Below are 24,100 nucleotides of genomic sequence, written 5' to 3'. Positions count from 1 at the left end.
TATACTCAGATATTTGGACTCGATTACAGTGATACCTTTTCTCCCGTGGCTAAGATAGCATCAATCCGCCTTTTTCTATCCATGGTTGTTGTTCGCCATTGGCCTCTTTATCAGCTGGACATTAAGAATGCTTTTCTACACGGTGACCTTAAGGATGAAGTTTATATGGAGCAACCACCTGGGTTTGTTGCTCAGGGGGAGTCTCGTGGCCTTGTATATCGCTTGCGCCGGTCACTTAATGGTTTAAAGCAGTCTCCTCGAGCCTGGTTTGGTAAGTCCAACACAGTTATCTAGGAGTTTGGCATGACTCGTAGTGAAGCTGATCACTCTGTGTTTTATCGGCATTCTCCTTCTAAGTCTCTGTATTTATCTGGTGGTCAATGTTGAAGATATTGTTATTACCGGCAATGATCGGGATGGTATTACTAAATTGAAGCAACATCTCTTTCAACACTTTCAGACTAAGGATCTGGGCGGACTAAAGTATTTTCTGGGTTTTGAGGTCGCTCAGTCTAGCTCAGGTATTGTGATCTCACAACGGAAGTATGCCTTAGACATTCTTGAGGAGACAGGAATGACAAGCTATAGACCTGTTGACACTCTGATGGATCCGAATTCTAAACTTCTGACAGGACAGGGGGAGCCGCTTAGCGATCCTGCAAGATATAGGCGGCTGGTTGGTAAATTAAATTATCTCACATTGACTAGACCTGACATTTCCTTTTCTGTAAGTGTTGTAAGTCAGTTTATGGATTATCCCTGTGATAGTCATTGGGATGCAGTTGTCAGCATTCTTCGGTATATAAAATCGGCTCCAGGTAAAGGATTATTGTTTGAGGATCTAGGCCATGAGCAGATTGTTGGATACTCAAATGTTGATTTGGCAGGATCACCTTCTGATAGACGTTCTACGTCCGGATATTGTGTTTTATGAGGAGGCAATCTGGTGTCTTGGAAGAGCAAGAAACAAAATATAGTTGCTTGATCTAGTGCAGAAGCAGAATATCGAGCAATGACTATGGCAACATGTGAGCTAGTTTGGATCAAACAATTGCTCAAGGAGTTGAAATTTGGTGAAATCAGCCAGCTGGAACTTGTGTGCGATAATCAAGCTGCCCTTCATATTGCATCAAATCCGGTGTTCCATGAAAAAACTAAACACATTGAGATTGACTGTCACTTTGTCAGAAAAAAGATACTCTCAGGAGATATTGCTACAAAGTTTGTGAAGTCGAATGATCAGCTTGCAGATATTTTCACTAAGTCCCTCACTGGTCCTCGTATTAGTTATATATGTAACAAGCTCGGTACATATGATTTGTATGCACCGGCTTGTGGGGGAGTGTTAGTTAGTTATAATGAAAATAAGCATAGTCCTACATGGAATAGGAGTAGTGTAGGTATTGTGTACACCTTCTGATAGACGTTCTACGTCCGGATATTGTGTTTTATGAGGAGGCAATCTGGTGTCTTGGAAGAGCAAGAAACAAAATATAGTTGCTTGATCTAGTGCAGAAGCAGAATATCGAGCAATGACTATGGCAACATGTGAGCTAGTTTGGATCAAACAATTGCTCAAGGAGTTGAAATTTGGTGAAATCAGCCAGATGGAACTTGTGTGCGATAATCAAGTTGCCCTTCATATTGCATCAAATCCGGTGTTCCATGAAAAAACTAAACACATTGAGATTGACTGTCACTTTGTCAGAAAAAAGATACTCTCAGGAGATATTGCTACAAAGTTTGTGAAGTCGAATGATCAGCTTGCAGATATTTTCACTAAGTCCCTCACTGGTCCTCGTATTAGTTATATATGTAACAAGCTCGGTACATATGATTTGTATGCACCGGCTTGTGGGGGAGTGTTAGTTAGTTATAATGAAAATAAGCATAGTCCTACATGGAATAAGAGTAGTGTAGGTATTGTGTACACCTTCTGATAGACGTTCTACGTCCGGATATTGTGTTTTATGAGGAGGCAATCTGGTGTCTTGGAAGAGCAAGAAACAAAATATAGTTGCTTGATCTAGTGCAGAAGCAGAATATCGAGCAATGACTATGGCAACATGTGAGCTAGTTTGGATCAAACAATTGCTCAAGGAGTTGAAATTTGGTGAAATCAGCCAGATGGAACTTGTGTGCGATAATCAAGCTGCCCTTCATATTGCATCAAATCCGGTGTTCCATGAAAAAACTAAACACATTGAGATTGACTGTCACTTTGTCAGAAAAAAGATACTCTCAGGAGATATTGCTACAAAGTTTGTGAAGTCGAATGATCAGCTTGCAGATATTTTCACTAAGTCCCTCACTGGTCCTCGTATTAGTTATATATGTAACAAGCTCGGTACATATGATTTGTATGCACCGGCTTGTGGGGGAGTGTTAGTTAGTTATAATGAAAATAAGCATAGTCCTACATGGAATAGGAGTAGTGTAGGTATTGTGTACACCTTCTGATAGACGTTCTACGTCCGGATATTGTGTTTTATGAGGAGGCAATCTGGTGTCTTGGAAGAGCAAGAAACAAAATATAGTTGCTTGATCTAGTGCAGAAGCAGAATATCGAGCAATGACTATGGCAACATGTGAGCTAGTTTGGATCAAACAATTGCTCAAGGAGTTGAAATTTGGTGAAATCAGCCAGATGGAACTTGTGTGCGATAATCAAGCTGCCCTTCATATTGCATCAAATCCGGTGTTCCATGAAAAAACTAAACACATTGAGATTGACTGTCACTTTGTCAGAAAAAAGATACTCTCAGGAGATATTGCTACAAAGTTTGTGAAGTCGAATGATCAGCTTGCAGATATTTTCACTAAGTCCCTCACTGGTCCTCGTATTAGTTATATATGTAACAAGCTCGGTACATATGATTTGTATGCACCGGCTTGTGGGGGAGTGTTAGTTAGTTATAATGTAAATAAGCATAGTCCTACATGGAATAGGAGTAGTGTAGGTATTGTGTATTGTTATAAATATGGGTACTTGTATTATAGTTAACATTATCAATAATATAACTTTCCCGTATATTATTTCTCACACATTTGTTAGAAGTAGCACGATCTCTTATGTTCACCATGCATCTACCAAAACCTTATTAGGAGGATGTTATTCTAGTGGCTGCCTATCTTATTAACAAAATGCCTCTTAAAACCCTCAATTTTCAAAGTCCTCTGGAAGCTTTAAAGGGTAAGAATGAATATATTGTTCCTCCAAAGGTGTTTGGGTGTGTTTGCTTTGTCCACACTAGAAATTCTAGAAAACTTGATCCTAGAGCTATAAAGTGTGTTTTCATTGGGTATTCTCTCCGACACAGAAAGGTTACAAATGTTATCATCCTCCATCTAGGAGATCCTTTGTTAGCACGGATGTTACTTTTCGAGAATCTGAGCCCTATTTCAGTATTACCCCATCACCGCAGTAAGGAGGAAGAGGTGATCCTACCTAGTTCCATTACTGGACCTCTTGATGACATTGTCACAGGGAAAAGTGAAATTGGAGAAAGAATTCAGAGGGAGACTATTGGGCGCTTGGATAGGCCTGATTTGAAAACTTACTCAAGGAAAAATAGAGCAGAAGAAGCCATCATGCAATCTACCAAAGCTCAACCTTCTTTTGCTGGTGAGTTATCTACATTTCCTAATGAGTTATATGAACCTATTGCTCACAGAAAAGGAGTCAGATCTTGCACCACCAAACACCCTTTATCTAATTTTGTCTCATATAATTCTGTCCTTTGGCTTGTCTATTTTTTTTGTGTCTATTCCGCAGAATTGGAGGGAAGTTTTTGCAAACCCTAAATGGAAGCAAGCTATGATTGAAGAAATGAAGGCCTTGTCAAAAAATGAGACGTCGGAACTTGTCACTTCACCACCAGACAAGAAGTTGGTTGGCTGCAAATGGGTCTTCACTGTGAAGCACAAAGCTGATGGCTTGATTAAAAGATTCAAAGCAAGACTGGTGGCTAAGGGATTCACTCAGACTTATGGAGTGGATTATCAAGAGACATTTGCCCCTGTTGCTAAGATGAACATTATTAGAATTCTTTTGTCTTGTGCAGCTAATCTTGATTGGGACTTGCAAAAGTTTGATGTGAAGAATGCATTTCTTCATGGAGACTTAGAAGAAGAGGTGTATATGGAGATTCCTCTTGGATTTGATACTGAACAAAGTCAAGGAAAGGTATGCAGATTGAAGAAAATCTTGTACGGACTGAAGCAATCCCAGAGCCTGGTTTGACAGATTCTGCAAAACAATGATCTCCTTTTGGTTACCAACAAAGCAATGCTGATCACACCCTCTTCATAAGACATCATACGGGTAAACTCACTCTTCTCATAGTTTATTTTGATGACATAGTAATGATAGGAGATGACAAAGAGGAGATGGCCCGATTGAAGAAATTGTTGGCACATGAATTTGAGATCAAGGATCTAGGAAAATTGCCGTACTTCTTGGGAATTGAGGTTGCTAGATCAAAAAGAGGAATCTTTATTTCTCAGAGGAAGTATATTCTGGATCTCTTGAAAGAAACTGATATGATAGGTTGTAGACCCGCAGAATCGCCCGTTGAAAGCAATCACAAGTTACAAAGCGGAGTTGGAGAGTCAATTGATAAGGAGAGCTATCAGAGATTGGTTGGAAAACCCATTTATCTATCCCACACTAGACCAGACATAGCTTATTCAGTTAGCCTAGTGAGTCAGATCCTCATATGCAAGTTGTCTAGCACATTTTGCGGTATCTGAAGTTTGCTCCAGGAAAAGGTCTACTTTTCTCCGAACATGATCACCTCCAAATAGAAGCCTTTACAGACGCGGATTGGGTTGGATCTTTGGATGACAGAAGATCTACATCTGGGTTACTGTACGCTCGTAGAAGGAAACTTAGTTACTTTGGAGAAGCAAGAAGCAAAGTGTAGTTGCTAGATCAAGTGCGGAGGCAAAATATATAGTTATGGCCCAGGGTGTTTGCGAAATGTTTTGGCTACAAAAGCTACTAGAGGAATTGAGACTGTCTGAAAAAGGAAAACTTTCCTCGTACTATGAGAATAAGGCTGGCATCAGTATAACTCATAATCTAGTCCAGCATGACCGAACAAAGCATGTGGAAATTGATCGACACTTCATCAAAGAAAAAATTACAACTAGTGTCTTGAGTTTGTTTCATGTGCCATCAGAAAAACAGTTAGCTGATATGTTTACCAAGGGTCTTAACAAACAGACTTTTCATACACTGGTGTGCAAGTTAGGCATATGCGACATCTTTGCACCAACTTGAGGGGGAGTGTTGATTGACCTAATTATTAGGAAAGATTTTTTTCTGATTGATTGTAATTTATTTTCCTTCAAAAAATAGTCAGAGGACTTAGTGTATAAATACCTTTGCTTAGGGATGTAAGAAATACACAGATATACAAGAAGCTTTTTCTTCTTCTTAAAAATCTACAGTTTCTCTTAGACTATTCCTACCAACGAGATTCTTGCACATTTCACTACACTTCAGATTAGTTTATTTGAAAGATTTAGGTTTATTAGAAAGAAGAATCTTGACCATAAGAATAGGCTAATCACCTGTCGAATTCGTGAGAATTAATAAAACTTCAAGAGTGAAATTGAACAGAGCTAGATCCGGGATAGCGATGATGTACCTACCGTGTCACGATACTTATTTCTCATATTGATAACAACCCGCTTTAGCTCTACTCTCTAGTTTTCCGATCGAATTTACTTAGTCGTAATTTTAGTTAATAATTGTAGTCATTAATCAATTCAAATCAAAAGTGCGATTCATCTTGAATAGCGACATTCCATAAATTTACTTGAACATTTTCTAAACCAATCCCTGTAGAAACGATATTTTTCTATACTATCTTTGACTAGCGAGCTTCAGTTTTTACACACCGGTTTTGCTCTCGTCACCATCATGTTTGTTACTTAAGTTTCATTTTATTTCAATTTACATTATGTGAAACTAAAATCCTAGTTGCAATTTTATTCCAAATACAACAACAACAACAATCCAGTATAATCCCACTAGTGGGGTCTGAGTGTGTACGCAGACCTTACCCCTACCCTGAGGTAGAGAGGCTGTATCCGATAGACCCTCGGCTCCCTCCCTCCGAGAACTCCCCGCCTTGCTCTTGGGGTGACTCGAACTCACAACCTCTTGGTTGGAAGTGGAGGGTGCTCACCACTAAAGCAACCCCTCTTGTCGATTAATGGATATTTAATTAATTCCTTGAACTTGCTTGATTTTATTGTTGTCTAGTTATTAAATCTATGCTAGTGACCAACATTTGATTGATGTCCATTTATCTTAATTCTTATCTGGGAAAGTGGTTTTAGGATTAGGTAATGGTTAACTGGCAAGGTAAATGGATATATGGAAATAAGATACGGATAGCTATTTCTACCTTGGGTATTAGTCAATTTGCTCTTAGAGAACCTCAATTAGCTTCCAAGCTAATTGAGATAGAACCATTGGGATGGGAGATTCTACAGGGTAAATTAGTATTGACCATAACAATATTTCAAGTAAATTAAAAGCTAATTCGGCAAATTAACAAATTAATTAGGCGATAGAGGTGGGGTGAAATCTCAACTACCTAAATATATTGGTTCTCAACTTGTTTTCTAGTTACTACTTGCTCTATGTTACTTGTTCATTTCAGCTAGTTTTAATCACTCATTTCATATTTGACTGGCACTGTAGAAAGGACTTAGTAATTTTAACCATCTTCATTTCCCACACTGCTACCTTTGAATTCAACCCCGAACTTTGGTTGGATAATTTTTTTTTTTTTTTAATGAAATAAGATTCTTCATTGCAGGCATCGAGAAGATGCAAAGTTACAAGAAGGAATTGAGTTAGCTCCATTACAAAGACTTAATCTGCTTAGGGAGCTAACTCAAAAACAAAAGTAAGGATATAACTGAGTTAAGCTAGACTCAGAGATCCAATAAAATCTAGAAGAGGAATTACATTATTTATAGGTGTTAGAGAACTCCAACTAAATAGTTGCACAAGGCAATTGGCTTTGATAGCGTGTATAGAAGTTGAAATGCCATCAAAGCATCTGCGATTCCTTTCTTGCCAAATGCACCAAAAAATGCATACTGGGATCATCTTCCAGACTTTCTTAATGGCCCTTTCAACTTTCCAGCTGCTCCAACCTTCCACTGCTTCCCTGATGCCCTGTGGTTGTGTCCAGCTTATTCCCAGGATAAAAAGAAACATACACCACATATTTGTTGCCACTGGACAATGTAAGAATATGTGGTTGACTAACTCAGAACTTTGCTGACATAGGTAGCATCTATTTACCAGCTGAAAGCTCCTTTTGCAGAGATTGTCTTGAGTTAGGCTGGCTTCTTTGAGTGCAGTCCAAGTAAAGCAGATAACCTTTGTTGGAAGCTTTGTCTTCCAGGTGAGCTTCCATGGCCACGAGTCAATGTTTCCATTATGCTCACATATGCGTCTGTAGCCTATCTTCATTGAATATGGACTTGAGTCACAACCAACCCATCTGATTCTGTCAGGGATCTGCTCTTTCATAGTGAAGGTTCCCAGTCTACCAAGCAATGTAAACAAACTACCTAACTCCCAGTCATGCATATTCCTTTTGAACAGTGGGACCCATGAGTTTCCTGATCTGTATTGACTTATTGTAGAGTTGGGATCACTAGCAATCTGAAACAGTAGTGGAAAGCTCTCTTCCAGTGGGAGACTGTCCAACCAGATATCTTTCCAGAATCTAACATGTAACCCATTACCCACCTTGAATGAAATATTCTGTGAAAAATCCTCCCAAAGGCTCCTGATGTGTTTCCATGGGCCAACACCATGAGGAGACCTGCTGAGTTTAGTACACCAGTGATTTTGTAGTCCATGCAGTGTTGTGAAGAGCGTGAAGCGAGAAAAAGCGACAATCCCCATTTCGCTTAAAGCGAGAAGCGAGAAGCGAAGCGCTCGCTTTTTTGAAGTGAAGCGGAATTTTTAAAAAAAATTAAAATTAATACTGCATAGACAACACATGTAATTGTAATCAAATGTTCAATACTTCAATGTGAAAACTAAATAGTAGCATCAATTAAAGCACAAAATGAGCATCCTATTCTTCTACAAGATTGTCAAATTATTGTATTCCATTATCATTATTATATTGCTCGTCAACTTCTTCAACTTCTTCGCCATTAAAAGAACAACTACATAGCACATAAGAAAGACAATAAGAACTAACAATAAAGGATATAAAAATTAGAGGTAAAATAAAAAAAACTGGGCAGAGGAGAAAAAAAAACTGGACAGTAAACTGGGCAATTTTTTCTTTCACTGTTTAAAAATTGGCATTATTTCTGAGAAAGAACCGAAGGTAAAAAAAAAATTTCGCCAGCATTTCGCTGCTTTTTGGACGTTTAAACAGTGAAAGAAAAAGAAAAAGAAGAAGAAGAAGAAGGAGAAGAAGGAGAAGAAAAATCAGAACATACCTGTTGTTTGAACTTGAAGTTGATGCTTTCAGTCGATGAAGAAGAAGAAGTCGACTAGTGTCTTTAAAACCCTAGTCTCATTGCATTTGTTAGTTTAATGAAAGACCAGACCTCGTTTTTAATAAAATAGGGCTGGGTCTGTTTTAAAACACAGAAGCGGTCGCTTCTTCGCATCGCATCGCTTTCCCGCTTCTCGCTTTTTAGTGGGAAGCTGTCGCTTTTCTACACCTCAGTCGCTTCAGCAGGGTGAAGCGTGCAGCTTCTCGCTTCGCTTCGCTTCTCGCTTAAAGCGAGGAAGCGGGCGCTTTTTTAAACACTGAGTCCATGTTTAGCAGTCACCACCTTCTTCCATAGGTTGGCGTCTTCCTCCCCGAATCTCCCAAGCCATTTCATTAGCATGCTCTTGTTGTGTTTTGCCAAGTCTTTTATTCCAAGTCCACCAAGGTCCTTTGGTTGAGTTACTTTGGCCCATTTGACCAGGTGAAACTTGTGACCCTCACTGTTCCCTTTCCAGAGAAAATTCCTTCCAAGTTTGTCCAATTGTTTGAGCACTTTGCTGGGCATAGGATATAGTGACATGTAATAGGTTGGTATGTTGTCCATTACACTATTAATCAAGGTTACCCTGCCTCTTATTAATAGATATTGCAGCTGCCATGTTGCCAATCTCTTCTCCACCTTCTCTAGCACACCATTCCACACTGCAGTAGACTTGTACTTAGCTCCCAATGGAAGGCCCAGGTATGTTGCGGGGAAGGAACAGTACCACAACAAAGAATATCAGCTAGATCTCCCAAGTCAGGAACTTCATTAATAGGGTAGATAATGCTTTTTGCCATGTTGATATGAAGTCCAGAGATAGCTTCAAAAATGAGCAGAGTTAGATTAAGATATTGACCCTGAGATATTTCTGCTCCACAAAAAAATAATGTGTCATCCGCATAGAGCAGGTGTGAGACTGACACTGCATTCCTTTGAGGTCTCCCAACACTGAAACCATCTAACCACTGCAGCTGCTTTGCTTTGTCCAACATCTTGCTAAGGCCCTCCATAGCTAGGATAAACAAGAAAGGAGACAAGGGATCACCCTGCCGTAATCCTTTTTTAGGTGAAAAGAAGTCGACTGGACTTCTGTTGATGAGAATCGAATACTTGACTGTGGTCAAGCTATATTTTATCCACATGATCCATCTGCCACCAAATCCTATTTTCCTTAACATTGAAAACATGTATGACCAATTAACTTGGTCAAATGCTTTCTCAATGTCTAGTTTGCATAGGATGCCTGGAATTTCACTTTTTAGCCTTTCATCCAACGTCTCATTTGCAATCAAAGTTGCATCAGTAATTTGCCTTTGTTTGATGAAGGCATTTTGATTCTCTGAAATGAGCTTCCCAATCACTGATTTGAGTCTCTCAGCTAATAACTTTGCTATTATCTTGTAGATGCTGCTTATGAGGCTTATAGGCCTGAAATCTTTGAGCTCAATAGCACTCTTCCTCTTAGGGACCAATGCTATGAAAGAGGCATTACAAGATCTAACCATATAGCAATTTTGATGAAAGTGGTTTAAAGCCCCCATGATGTCCTGCTTTAGAATATCCCAAGCTTTCTGGAAAAAAGCCATAGTGTAACCATCTGGGCCGGGGGCTTTGTCTGGTGCACATGCCCTGATTGCTGCTATTACTTCCTCTTCTTCAAACACTCTTTCCAACCAGTCTTTCTCCTCTGTGGAGATGCATGCTAGATTATCAAAATTGGCAGTAGGTCTGCACATTCCAGCTAAGAATTTTGATTTTCATCCAGAAAAGGCTTTGTAGTACCTGACCCTGTCCCATTTGCTTCTACTTTCATAATTAAGTCCACACTTCAGTCTTTCAAGCTCGATTGTCTGCTTCTTTTTGCTTCTCTCTTTGGGATCCACCACTGATTTTTGCTTTTGTAGTTGTAGACGCCTTTTTTCCTCCATTCGCAGTATGATGTCAAAAATTTCATGTTCAAATCCAGCAACATTTAACCCAAATGCTTTGCATGCTTTAGACATAACTGATTTTGTCCACCTTGATGTTTCCACAACCGCAGGATTTTGAATCACTTGCAAACCCGAATTGTCCATGCCATACCATGGAAGAGAGAAGAATTCAGAATAAGGGGATAACTCTGCCTCTGAAGAGCTTATAATTGATGGTACTAATGTCGGTATCCAAGGGCGTACATGATTGTGGATGTTAGTTGCACGATCTGCTTCATCATCGGCCTCTGATGTCAACTCATAGGTGGTTGCTTGTGGAGCTGGAGTTCTTATAGTGGGTTATGCACAAGCTGTTTGTATTTCCATCGATATAGGGTCGAAGCTGTTTTCAATCAAGAGCCCAATAGACTTGTTGAGGCAAGGATCAGAGATTGGCCCAACAGCCATCCATACTGATTTATTATTTGCTTTCCTTTCTTTGTTTTTTGGGCCCTTAGAATAATAGAGTTGATCCAATTTATGGCCCAAGACCTGCTGCTTTTCTTTACCCTTTTGGGCTTTCACTGAGTGGGATGGGGTGTTGACTGGGTCAACAGGTGTTTTGACCACTTTATTTGAATTAAAGTGGTTCAAACCCAAATGTAAAGGTTTAGGTTTGACAGGCTGGACATCAGCCGTCTTTGTTTGGCTCGAGGAAGCTATTGTACTAGACTTCATCTTCTTCACCTCCCCTCTAGCTCTCTCTATTCCGTCACCGCTGACAATTTCTACGAGATTGTCATCCAAAATCGTAATTTTGTACTTCAACTTCCCAATTTCCAGTACCAAATTGTTGGGTAAACCACCTTCCTTAAAATTAATACAAATTCTAGCCCAAAAAAGGTGTGACCTAAGCTTCGTGTCTTCATCAGTGTCAATGAAGCCCCCGCAGTTGTCTCCAATAAACCGAAAGGTATTGGGGTTCCATGCATGCAATGGTATGCCAAAGGCCTTTATCCATTTTTGCTCAGATTTGTTGTTGGTCGGAGCTGCACCATTTTCCGGCGACCACCATTGAAGCATGAGACGCCTGCCATCCCAGAACCACTCACCAGCTATGATTCGCACCGCTTCAAGCGTTGATGGGAATTCAAAGAGAAATTTATTGTGGCCTAATGGTGTAATAATAAGTCCAACAGTAATCTTCCACCTGTAAAGGAACCATTTTTTGATAACTTCCGTGTTGGGGCTGAGATTAAAGGCATCGTTGAATGTTCCCACCAAGCATTTGGAGTAGAAGTTTTCATCATCTTTGTTTCCGTCACCCCTGTCATTCTTAGTTTGCTCCTGTGACTCAGTCTGCTGCGTTGGCCACTGAATTATTTTTGCTGCATCCAGATATTTCTTGTTCTGCACATCTGCAAAGTTCTGAAATTTGATGTTGATGCTCTTCCCCAGAAATTGTAGGATCCTCCCTGCTATGTCTCCCAAACCCTTGTTGTAATCTATTTCTGGAATAATGATAGCAGACCTTCTATCTCCCAACCATGCTTCCTCTCTAACATATCTGCCATAAACATTGTAGTTTTGATAAACTCTGAACAGGTCGGAATGGATCTTCCTCCCCCACCTCCGGTAGAGGTTGCCTTGACCACGTGAGGCTTTCTGTAATGTTTCACAAACCCAGCGCAAGTTCTCTTCATCGATCTTGATTCTGCTAGTGAATCTTGTCCCCCGCTCAATCAAAACAAACCATTTGTTGTAATCCTCACTAATGTCAATTAATTCAAAAGACTTATCACCTGAAATGAAATGTATTTTTCCTCCCATGACAAAGGATGTAAGACCCTGCTCGGATAATTATATTTGATAGCTATGATTTAGTTCCTTTTAGGACATAGTTGGGCGACATCAGCAGTATCTCCTAAAACTAGAGAGATCTTAAAGTTATCAACACATGTTTATGTAGTTGGAGAATTCATAAAAGGACTTAGCAACAACAACAACAACAACAACCCAGTATAATCCCACTAGTGGGGTCTGGGGAGGGTAGTGTGTACGCAAACCTTACCCCTACCCTGGGGTAGAGAGGCTGTTTCCGATAGACCCTCGGCTTCCTCCCTCCAAGAACTCTCCACCTTGCTCTTGGGGTGACTCGAACTCACAACCTCTTGGTTGGAAGTGGAGGGTGCTCACCATTATAGCAGCCCACTCTTGTCTATATAAAAGGACTTAGCACGACACAAAATTCTTGGTAGAAACTAGTAAATTCATCTATTAAAAACAGAATGTTAAAGTTTGAAATAAGATGTTAAATGTAGGTCAGCGATTAGAACTCACCTTTTTCTTCACTAAAAGCAAAATAGTTTGCAAAGAGCACAAGCAGTCTCCTACAACTTTCTGGAGTCATAAAGTATTCAGAATATTATGTAGGATGCAACGTTTCCTTTTCAAGAAAAATAAAAAGGACTTCTTTTCCTTTTCTTTTTCTTTCTTCCTTTTATTGGGGGATAAGTGGAGATTATTCAGCATAATCTGAAATCGAAGGACACTAGATTTGGATCAAGCAAAATAAACCTACAACTACTATTGTTTTGAAGAGATGGTTTTTCTTTCACCATAGAAAAGGGAATAAAAGAAAGCTATGACATGACCATCATAAGCACATGAAACAGAATCCAAACAATTCTATCAAAGATGTCATGTTGCTATCTCAGACAGTAGGCAATTGGTTGGACAATCTAGGGAACCAAATAAAACCATGAAAAGATCCATCTTATAATGGGCATGCTAATATGTTCACAAAGACCATGGGACCATTGAAAACGTTACTATAAGAACCATGCATCAAATAACCGAATCGTACCAGACGAATAGCTTCATCAATTACATTCTTGTATCCTCTTTTGAACCTATGATGCTTCCCTCCTGTCATAATATCATTAAAATTAGCAATGATTCTCATCACAAGGGTATCCATAGGTGACTTTGACTTCTCATCTAACCTAGTTTCTTTTCAATAAATGTTGTCAGCCCATCTGACGTAACACTGTCTGTGACAATAGTGGTCCCAGGATGCTGGTCAAACATTAACAGAAGTAGCAAATAGTTAAGATGCTCGTTAAAGCAAAAAGTTCTAAAGACATTTGTCAGAAAGAGAGACTTACTTCCTCCAAAACAATTGCAGACATTAAAGCAATCAAACGATTTCTGTTAAATTCACGACCACTCGAATCCACAGCTGCAGACCTGCCAAAACACATATCAGAAAAGGAAACTGACCAGCGACCACCTCCACTGAAAGCAAATACTTCTATATGGCACGTCACCTGTCAACATCTGTATCAAAGATGATTCCCAAATCAGCCCTGTTATCGAGTACTGCCTTGGTGATAGCTTCCATGGCTGTTTTATCCTCTGGGTTAGGTATATGATTGGGAAACAAACCTAGCATGAGAATAAAAAAATTAGCAAGAATAGCATACAAATCTGTTATGTGAAAATTGCAGGATATATCTTACCATCTGGTTCCAAGAACTGACTGCCAGAAGTAATAGCACCCAGAGGCTCAAGCACCTTTCCCTGAACATCCAGCAACATAAAACAATGATCAAAGCATCTAAAGAGAACAACAACAACAACAACAAGCCCAGTGTATTCCCACAAGTGGAGAGAGCATCTAAAGAGAAACAATGGAAAAAGATAAAGTTGATATACGCTGAGAATATTTTATGTTACAAAGTAAGCAGATAAACAGACTTCGATATATCTTAAAAGGCTTTTACATGATCCTTAAGTGCCCTGCTCCACCGTGCAGCTTCAATTAACAACTACTGATGCATTTTAGTCCCTTACACAATGACAAGAGTTGACAGACAATGTATCAAGTAAAAACATACTCCCTCCTTTCCGATGTAACCATCTAGATTTAACCCAAAAGGCAGGCACAGATATATAGAGCTAAATTACAATGCATTTCAGAGAAAGAGGACTTAATGGAAGATATAATGCTGTAACTTTGATAACTTTAGGAGTATGATATGCAGTTCCGTTTAACTTTTGCAGGGTATATTATAATATTAAAAAGTAATGGAGAGTAAAGGAAAGTGGGCATCACGTTGGCATGGTGGCTAAGAGAAAGTATAGCAATATCTTTTGGTACATCAAGGTATTTAAAAAATTTCAATCATATAGTACTATCCCCTTGCCTTTTACCAATAACTGGTTCTCTATATCACAGTTTCAAAACAAGAAGCTAGCAAAGATACCAGACAATAACTTTCACATCAAATTAGAAGAAGTTGGAGCTATTTCTTCCGACGGAGGGGGAAGATAACTTCTGGTAAGGGTGTTGTGGCAATTGAGGAAAAAAAAAAGTGGGGATAAGCATGTTAGGTTATGGAAATAGCGTCAGCCCTATTAACAACACAACACACACACACACACACACACACACCTACACACCACACATATATCTTTTTTTTCTTGGTTTTTCTTGTAAGTTGTAGCTAGCGCTTTTCTTGGATCAGAAGGTCTTAATGTAGTGTATGGGAGGCAAAAACTGTCAAGACACACTATAAGGATAAAAACTTACTACAAAGAATCCCCCTGCTCCGTTCCCTGCATCAACTACGATATGGAATCCTTCCAGTGGCTTTTCTGAGAATTGCACCGTGAAAAGAAGGAAAAGAAAAAAAGAAAGATGACATGAGCACTAGCAAGAACCTCAACAACACTTGGTCAGAGAAACAATTGTAGATGCTTTGAAGAAGGTCAGGATATTTTTATTAGTTGGAAGTTCGTGAAACTCTTTAAAAAGAGATTCTTAATCACGGGTCAACACCAAGATGGAAATCCCCAGTATGATTGGAGCAGCCATCACAAATATATCCTTGTGATTTGCATCCTTCTCCTCGAAACATTGATATTCTCATTAATCCAGAAACATGGTAGAAAGTACCTATATTTCCTGCAGCTCTGCGGACTGCTGCTACAAGATTAGAGGCATAAATGGACATGTAATCCACTCTTTTAACAGATAGAGAAACGGCTGTTTCTGCCCCCTTAGAATATTCGTTTGCAATATTTTTGTATATCTCTGCAGCTCGCTCCAAGATATCTTTGATGTCTGGCTTTCCAAGACCTCCAGCACGTGTAAAGAATTTGAACCCATTCCTGTTGTAGGGAAGATGGCTTGCTGTTCAAACAAAATTAGCATATAAGAGAATTATCCAGCCAGCATTAAGCCAATTCCATTAATATCAAAATGTATTAACTCTCAAAGTGAACTGAGCTAGCTACAAGAGAAGCAGCAGCCCTTCTCCACTTGCAAGTAAGAGATAGTATAAAGAATCTACACCTCCAAGGATAAAAGCATTGTTGCATTTGCATCTCAACCCGTTCTAGAGAACGAATTCATGCACTCACCTGTTATCATTATGGAGCCATCCACTGGACAGGAAAATTCTTCATCTACTGTAAGAGTGCTATTGAACATGGCTGGTGTGGATGCCAATCTACCTTGGGGAATAGGGGAAAACAAAGAAAGATGCTATTGTTAGGTATGCCATCACTTGTCTGAGTCACTGCTTAGGAAGAGCGGGAGGCACTAGATCAAATAAGCATTTAAACCAGAGAAAGATAATATAAACCTATATCTCTAATCTCTTTAATCTTGCAACAACATTTCTAGACATATCTTAATTGGAAGTGCACACACAAACCAAATAAGAAAGGATGAGTTCTGAATGAAGCAGGTTGTCTTGGTACATATTTGAATCGAGCTATGACTAATTGGATGGCATAATTCAGTATTGTGCTATATGAAGGACCAAACATCCAGTTACATCTGAATCAACCTAAGATATTTCAACCAACCATATCCATAATTATTTTTCAGAGAAACAAGAAAATGGAAAATGGGTAATCAGCTTTAGAACCGATAAACTAATATTCGTACAGAAATTTTCCAAACCAGCACCTCAAGATGAGTGAAGAACAAGTTGAGCTATCGGTTATAGATTACAGGACAAACACCAAACGGACAATGAACAACAGAATTGATAGATACCATTTTTGTATAAATCGTTAGGGAATGGTTATTGATATGAAGTTTTATTCTTTTCTTGATAAGGACAAATATGAAGATTCATTATGAACTAATGATTTGACTTTGGCTTGGGGGGGGGGGGGGGGGATATTCAGATGTCCTGGGTCTCTTTGAAACTATAACTTGCTTTTCAGTTTTCATCTTAAAAAGGTCTTTTCTTTAGGCCCTACAACAGCCAACAGAGCGTAGAATCAGATATCACCTTAAAATGATTTGAATCCCTTTTTTATAGGTCTGGGTTAGATGAGCAAAGAATCTGTAGTCTGCACATATTAGATACAAGTAGGACAGAAAGAAAAGCATCACTCACCCATACTGGATGACTTCAACTCCAGCTCTAGCAAGTCCTTGAGAAACAGCATCCTGAAAGATAGCAATCCAAGCCTTAATCAACAGCAGAACATGTGTACAACTGCAATGTACCTCGTGAATGAAAGAATAATGCACTAAAAGTACAAGAGAATGAATGTCACCGCACTAAGAAGTCCTTAACAGCAACAATAGTCTATAGCAAGAACTTGCTCTATTTTGATTTTTCCATAATCTCCCGGTGGATTCTTCTGTTTTGATTTAACACAAAGTGCACAACTGCATATGCACCACACAAATGAAAGAAAAACCAACTAAAAGTACAAGTCCATGAAGGCCACTGCACAAGAGGTCCTTAAAAGCTCCAACAATCTACAGCAAGAGATTGTTTTATTTTTTTTCTTCAAAATCTCCAGGTAAATTCATCTGTTTCATCTTAACACAGCCCAAAGCTGCATATATATCACATGAATGAAAGAACAAGGAACTAAAAGTACAAGTATGAATGCCACTGCACCAAGAAGTCCTTAACTACAACAGTCCACATCAAGAAATTATTTTCTTCGCCTGTTTAGAATTAAAGACGTGAAGGATGCTTTACCTAGGGTTTGTCCAGAATGTAAGATGGATTTTAGCAAGTGATTGAAATATACAAACAATCACGGTTATACTTCAGATAACTATGAAACATTGTTCTAAAAGATGTAAAAACTCGAAGGCACTCACTTTTCTTGACCTGTTTGGAATTTTAAAAAAAAGTGCTAATAGGAAATAAAACTGATAAACATGCCTTCTAATACATTATACATTTGGATGCATCTTGTTCCTATAGTCATTATGAACCAGAAAAAGGAGAGGCCAGGTTTAAGTGTTAACACCCCATAGTTAAGCCAAAGTGAACAAACTAGAAAATGCCCTCAAGCTTACAATTCTTTTCCCTGTAGAAGTAACTAGGAGTCCTCCAAAGAAGCAAAAGGTGCTTCTTTTTCTTTTTTCTTCTTTTTCCCCTTTGTTTAATTTATGTCTCTTTTTTCTTTTAGACAGGAGCCACTAATAGGAGAGAAAGTGAACTGTAGGCTTTCTAATACCTTTGCATGTATGTTACCCCTGCAGTCACTAAAAGGATAGACAAGACGAGACATTGATGAAGTTATTACACATTGTAATAAAGCAAAGTGAACAAACTAAGAGAAAGGTGCTCCAAATCGTTTCCATGTAGAAGCAACAAGGAATGCATATAAGCTTGTGGAGACAACCACTATCAGGTTTCTTCTTCTTATGTTTTTACTTTTTTATTTTTTGGGCTGAGAATCTGAGGAAGAGAGAGGTTACTTATGTCAGTTGGCGTTTTCTGGGCAAGAGCTAGGGTGAAGATGGCAACCATCTCCTCTTACATTGTCCGGTAGATTCGAGGTTATGGTGGAAAATCATGAGATGGTTTCGAAAATTGTGGGTGATGCCAGGCACTGTGGAAAAGGTAACAATCAGCTCGAATTGTGGTAGAAGAAGGAGAAGACACAGGGCATGGAATGTTGCTCCTCTAGCACTTGTGTGGGTCGTTTTGAAAGAAAGAAATAGGAGAGCTTGAGGGTGTAGAGTTGAATTTGTAGCAATTGAGTAGCCTCTATCCCTTATTTCTATTTGGTGCACCCATAATGTTCCTATATGTATAGAAGATTGGGTGTCATTCATCGAAAACCATATCTTTTTGTAGGTTTTCTACTTTTTGGTATACCTCTTGTATATGGAGCTTTTTTGCCCAAACGTTAATAAAACTTGTTACTTTATAGAAAAAGTTTATTAATATATGCCAGGCCCAGCAAAATGCTTGAAAGAGAGCAGATTCAAAAGAGTATGAGCACTGCAGGGAGTGTAAAAAACAGGGAAAGTCAAGCATGGCATCAGGCTCTAACACATTTACCACTGTCATGTTGCAACAAAAATTAAGCAAAAAAAAATGCAATTGCTTTTGAGCTTAAGTACATTATCATTCTTGTCTTCAAAAATTCTATCATTTCTTTTTCCAAATAATCCAGCATATGACAGCAGGTGTCACGTTCCAAGTAGTAAGAAAAGTTCAGCAATGCCTTCCATTTGCCATGCATGCAGAAATTCTAAAATAGATCTTGTCATGCACCAATTGATACCCAAAATGTTGAAAAGCGGGTACCAAAGTTGACATGACTCTTTTCAATGCAACGCCTTCCATTTGCCATGCATGCAGAAATTCTAAAATAGATCTTGTCATGCACCAATTGATACCCAAAATGTTGAAAAGTGGGTACCAAAGTTGACATGACTCTTTTCAATGAAAGAGAGGACAGGATAGGAGAGGAGACTAAGTACAATACCAGTTTTCGGCTGTTGAATTTATTTAATTACTGTTATTCTCAGTCATATGTTGTTTAAAAGTGTAAAAGGTCATTGTTTTCCTTTTAGTTATCAATTGTACCAACAAACTCTAGGACAAAGAAGGAGGGGCACATCCTCTCCTTGAGATACCCCCTAACTTCACATTTGTTTCCATTTAAGTGTTCAAACCTCACTAGATTAGCAAGTGGACACAATGGAGAGGGCATGGGAAAGCAAGCAGAATGAGGAAGTGAAAAGATTTACGTGTCTAGCCTTTATCCCCAAACTCCCACTGTATCTCGAATTATAGTTCAGTCAGACCAACTTGAAATCAGCTACTAATAAAGAGGACACAGATGCAAGGGTATGGGATGGCAGGAAAAAAGAGAGAAAGTATTAATGGCTAAGCTTACCCTTATTCCCCTGAATAAGCAGAATCCCACCCCATTCAATGTGAATGCTTATCCTGGATATGAAGAGACCACACACAGTGATGGTGGCAGGATTTCAACAAGGAGTCACAGATCACCATAGTGAGACCCTAATGTCCTTTTCAGTGAGCTTTATCTTTCAGTGAGCTTTATCATTGTTATACTTGTTAAAAAAGAAGTACCAGAAGACATACTAGCTTCCTGGTCACTTCAAAGCTAGCATGCCTTTCCTAGGAATCTAAAATATAAGTAATGAATTGTATCAATTGGAAAAGTAGTACTGCTGCGAGGCTCTACCTGTTATGCTAAGAAATATTAGCTGCATCCAAGAAAAACCACAATGCTATTACCTATAGCAACTCAGGCTACCAAAAAGCAAGAAGGAAATGTTCTCCTTTCATAATATTTGAAATTACATGATTAAGAAAGGGTATACAGCTTAACTTTCTAATATAGGATAAATACCTGTAACTTCTGCGCAGAAATTCGTGAGTCATGACCGATGGAGACTCTTAGACATTTAGAAGAATCATATTTCTTTCTCAACCAGCCAGCAAAACCTGCTGCTATTGCTTCTGTAACTGGCTCCGTGAGAGTAAGAGGTTCTCCCTCAACTCCATCAACGGCTACTCCACGTATATCACTGCATAAATACAGAAGAATATATCATCTTGGAACTTATGAGTAACTGTTTGTTAGTTACATCATAAATGGATGGGTATCCATGGTCTTGCATCACAGGTCATCCTAGATGTATTCTATATTAAAGATGATACTAAATGAAAGCATAGTTTAAGTTCTCAAACAGACTCTATTGTATTATGCTTCTGTTTAATTAACAAATGGCAAACAAGTTGAACTCCATATAGCATGCAAACCTTGAAGACTTACAGTCAAATAATAAAACCAAAGAAAAATTGGATATTTATAGAAAAGCTAATACTAAAGTCGCCCACAAGGAGCTAAGATCAATAGGAATTCACATTTACTTAAATGCATGTCTACACAAGCATTCTTCAAATTAATTCTTTCAAGTTTTGTTCTACTAAAGTTACCAGTTTTACAGATAAAAAAGCTTTAGAATGAAGAAACTTCAGTTAGCAAAAACTTTTACCTGCACTGAGATTATGAAAATAATTAGCTATACATGGTCTGATTCTCTACTAAACATAACAGATTTATCAACACTGAAACAACAGGCTATCAAACAAATCAAGCAAAAAAGAAAGATCAGCTGTTCTTTGAATTCTTCTCTCTTTTTCCTCTACAATCACCAATTCACTTGCTTTTATAGAATAAGAGATTCACTGCTTGCAGATCATATAATAACTTTTTTGCTAATTGAAACACCAGGCTGCGTAGAAGCAAAAAAAAAAAAGGAGAATCAGCTGTTGTTGCATCCTTCCCTTTTCCTCTAGACTTTCCAATTCATTCGCTACATAGAATAACAAATTCAAGCTGGAAATCGTCCATTATCTTTTTCACCGATCTATTACAAAACAATTGAATATTACATGCATACAAGTAACCAATTCTGGAACATATTAAAAGAAGCAGATGCATGACAAACTATCCACCTAAAAAAGATGACAAGTATTATTTGCAAGAACCAGTTACCTGCCATTCTGAAGCTTAAGAAAGTCGTTTTTCTCAACAGACGGAATTGCAGTGGCCGATGAGGCAGCTGCACCAAGGTCCAAGTGTTAGCATTATTTCGGATATATGAGAGGTTTGCTTACTATGCAGTCAAAGAGATTAATCATAGCTATGACTTATCAAAAACAAATGTTAATGATAGCTAGGAAAGGTAGACATCTGTCATGGAAAAAACAAAAGATCACCAATTTAAGAACAAAAACAAGCACACAAGAAAAGAGAGGGTTGCTCAAGTCGTAAGCACCCTCCACCTCCAACCCTGAGGTTGCGGGTTTGAGTCACCAAGGAGAAAAGTAGGGAGCTCCTGAGGAGGGGTAAAAAAAATCACAGAAAAGGGAGTAACTGAACAATTAGGTATTCCAACTATTCTCTGGAAAGTTATGGTCAAATCTGAGATCAACCTGAATAGTAAGAGTCTAGAACAGACCATTGCAATAAATAACTCCTCGCTTAAATTTTGATAAGGCGCCCAGTTGCATGGTGGAGTTGCCATTCCATGCCAACTTCCCTCCTACAGGAGGAAGCAAATTGCGCCTATTAAGGGTACAATAGTGCAGTTGGTATTTGGTGCTCAATTCCCTATTCTGCTGGCAGCACTTAGCTACCAGATTATGTTGGACAGCCTTCCCTGATATTGCTGCATGATTAAAGATTTCAAGTATTATCAAAGTTGCGATTGGCAAGGTCTCAATGAATAATTCACAATTTTTCAACATTTTGCTATTACATTTGCTTGTTTCTTGATTAGGGGTGCATGGTCTATAAAATCCTGAGTCAGCTTGATCCTACACCATCATGTCTTGTTATGCTTTATCTTTCTCCAATTGCCCAAATATTTCAGACTAATTCCATTGTTACCTGGACATACTCATATAGTCATATCTACACCTATTGCTATAACCTAGTTTATCCAGTAAAATAGAAAAGAAAAGTTAAAGAGTTGACCAAGAAAATTTCTATCCAAGTTTACTATTTAGTCAGTCAAGCAGCAAGCAGACAATACTTCACTAACCAAACGCAGAAGCAGGAGACGGAACTAAAGGGAAAAGTAAATACTTTTAAAAGCAGTTACCCAGGAAAATATAAGATGTATAACAATATCCAATGAAGATATCGGAGACACAACACTTGAATTTTGCCGAACCATTGAGATTCATTGTATACTGTTGAATCAATAAATGATTAATGCTTCAAAGACTCAGTTTCTCTTATGTAACAACTTAACCATGGAACTGGTGCTCTGCTATAAGGTGATTTTCTCGAGCTTAAACGGATAGAAGCAGGCATGTACCTTGAAAGGCAGCAAGGACCATTGAACTTCTACGTTCAACTACGAAGTTTTCTATTTTCCACTATTTAATTGAACATGGAAAACAAAGCCTAAAACAAGATTACATCGGGAGGGGTGTAGGGTGAGGGAAGACTTCAGCGGCTATAGTCGCGTAGGTTGCCCCAACGTGATTTCTACCACGCTAATGGGCCGCACACAATTATTCCAGATTATCATCAAGTAATATATTCTGTTTTCCTTTACATGTGCTCATCTATTATTTGAAGAAGAAGAGCAGAATTTCTATTCATTAATAAATACTAGTTGACGTCCAGTATTATGTGTGAACAAAAGGAATAAAGGACACTAAAAAGAAAGTAACTAGGGATAACAAAGAACAATAACCGTAACACTGAAAATTTTGAGTCTTGCGCAACCCGCTAAGGGTCAGAGGCGCATCCAAGATTTGACCTTTATGAGTTCAGGATTCTAGGACAGTGACCTCAAGTGCTAGTAACAGGGTTTTGAATTTAATTTTTGTAGATATTTAGTGAACTTCTTAAACACATACAGAGTCCGTGCTTAAGCTACTGGGTTCGCCATCTTAAAGCCTACATCTACCCTTGCTTAGAGCTCCCATCCCTCCCTGGCCCTTACAACGCCGCATCTTCTCCATGTAATCTTATCAAATTCTCTTCTTCTTCTTCTATTTTTTTTTTAAAAAAAATACAGTTTCTTATTAAGTGGTGTTTTTGTATCATTGATGTGAGGTTACGATAAGTATTGTTAACGAACAGAAGCAGGAACAAGTGAACGACATGCATTGTTAATTTTGTATTGATTTCTGCTGAAACAATCCATTACTGAGCCATAGATTTACTAAATTAGACTAGCTCTCTGATGCTATTTTATCAGAATCGACAAAATTCAGAGCACAACTGTAGACAATCAAAATGTCCTCAATAGAAAATACCAGCAATTTCAAATCATTACAATAATCAGCGGAGTCCTTGAATGTTACCTGCCATTTTGGGGATACGGATTTTGATTTTGTTCGATGGAACGAGAGGGGTTGATACTGAGCGACGGTGATGGGCGGAGAAAGAAGTGTATAGAAAGTTGCGCAAACGAAACAATGAGTAGGTGGCGTCTAGCGACAACTGTTAGATATTGAAGTTGGTGTCACCCGCATATTCCCTTTCTCTTTGATTTATTTATTTGTCCTATGAAATACTTCACTTTCAAATTTTTTTTGTTTGTTTAAATAAAAAGAAGAAAAGAAGAATAGTGTAAAATGTAGGAGCGATATTTCGTTTAAAATTACGGAAGAACGAAAAAAAAGGATGAGAACTAAAAGAATAGAGATAAAAGAAAAAGTGGACGAGAGAATATTTTCCCTCCTTGTGTCAATTTGAATGAGGCATTAATGATAGAATGAAAATTAATATGGGTCCTCTTTGACCTGATATAGCACATGAAAGTGGAGAGTTAGAGTCTTCTTTATTTTCTAACAATAATATATTTTTTT

At 38.5% G+C, this 24,100-nt stretch overlaps 1 protein-coding gene across 2 annotated transcripts in view; it reads right to left on the bottom strand.

The window, feature by feature from the left end:
* LOC104098623 (uncharacterized) overlaps positions 1–23,760 on the bottom strand; it is a 33,600-nt gene extending 9,840 nt beyond the window's left edge. The window contains exons 1-13 of one of the 2 annotated variants that reach the window (XM_009605406.4): positions 23,594–23,732; positions 21,730–21,939; positions 21,264–21,330; positions 20,112–20,289; positions 16,865–16,917; positions 15,873–15,961; positions 15,406–15,642; positions 15,040–15,104; positions 13,967–14,027; positions 13,775–13,892; positions 13,613–13,694; positions 13,451–13,523; positions 13,312–13,373 (exon numbers count right to left, since the gene is read on the bottom strand). In XM_009605406.4, coding sequence (XP_009603701.1) covers positions 13,312–13,373; positions 13,451–13,523; positions 13,613–13,694; positions 13,775–13,892; positions 13,967–14,027; positions 15,040–15,104; positions 15,406–15,642; positions 15,873–15,961; positions 16,865–16,917; positions 20,112–20,289; positions 21,264–21,330; positions 21,730–21,939; positions 23,594–23,600 — 1,302 coding nt within the window. In that variant the 5' untranslated portion in view covers positions 23,601–23,732. Of the gene's footprint in view, positions 1–13,311; positions 13,374–13,450; positions 13,524–13,612; positions 13,695–13,774; positions 13,893–13,966; positions 14,028–15,039; positions 15,105–15,405; positions 15,643–15,872; positions 15,962–16,864; positions 16,918–20,111; positions 20,290–21,263; positions 21,331–21,729; positions 21,940–23,593 lie in introns of both variants that reach the window. The other variant, XM_009605407.4, reaches the window with a different exon arrangement.
* Between the last annotated feature and the right edge of the window lie 340 nt (positions 23,761–24,100).

The sequence above is a fragment of the Nicotiana tomentosiformis genome, chromosome 5 (assembly GCF_000390325.3).
Source record: "Nicotiana tomentosiformis chromosome 5, ASM39032v3, whole genome shotgun sequence".
Lineage (NCBI taxonomy): Eukaryota > Viridiplantae > Streptophyta > Magnoliopsida > Solanales > Solanaceae > Nicotiana > Nicotiana tomentosiformis.
The sequence above is the reverse complement of the archived record's forward strand: the minus strand, read 5'-3'. Positions and strand labels throughout refer to the sequence as shown.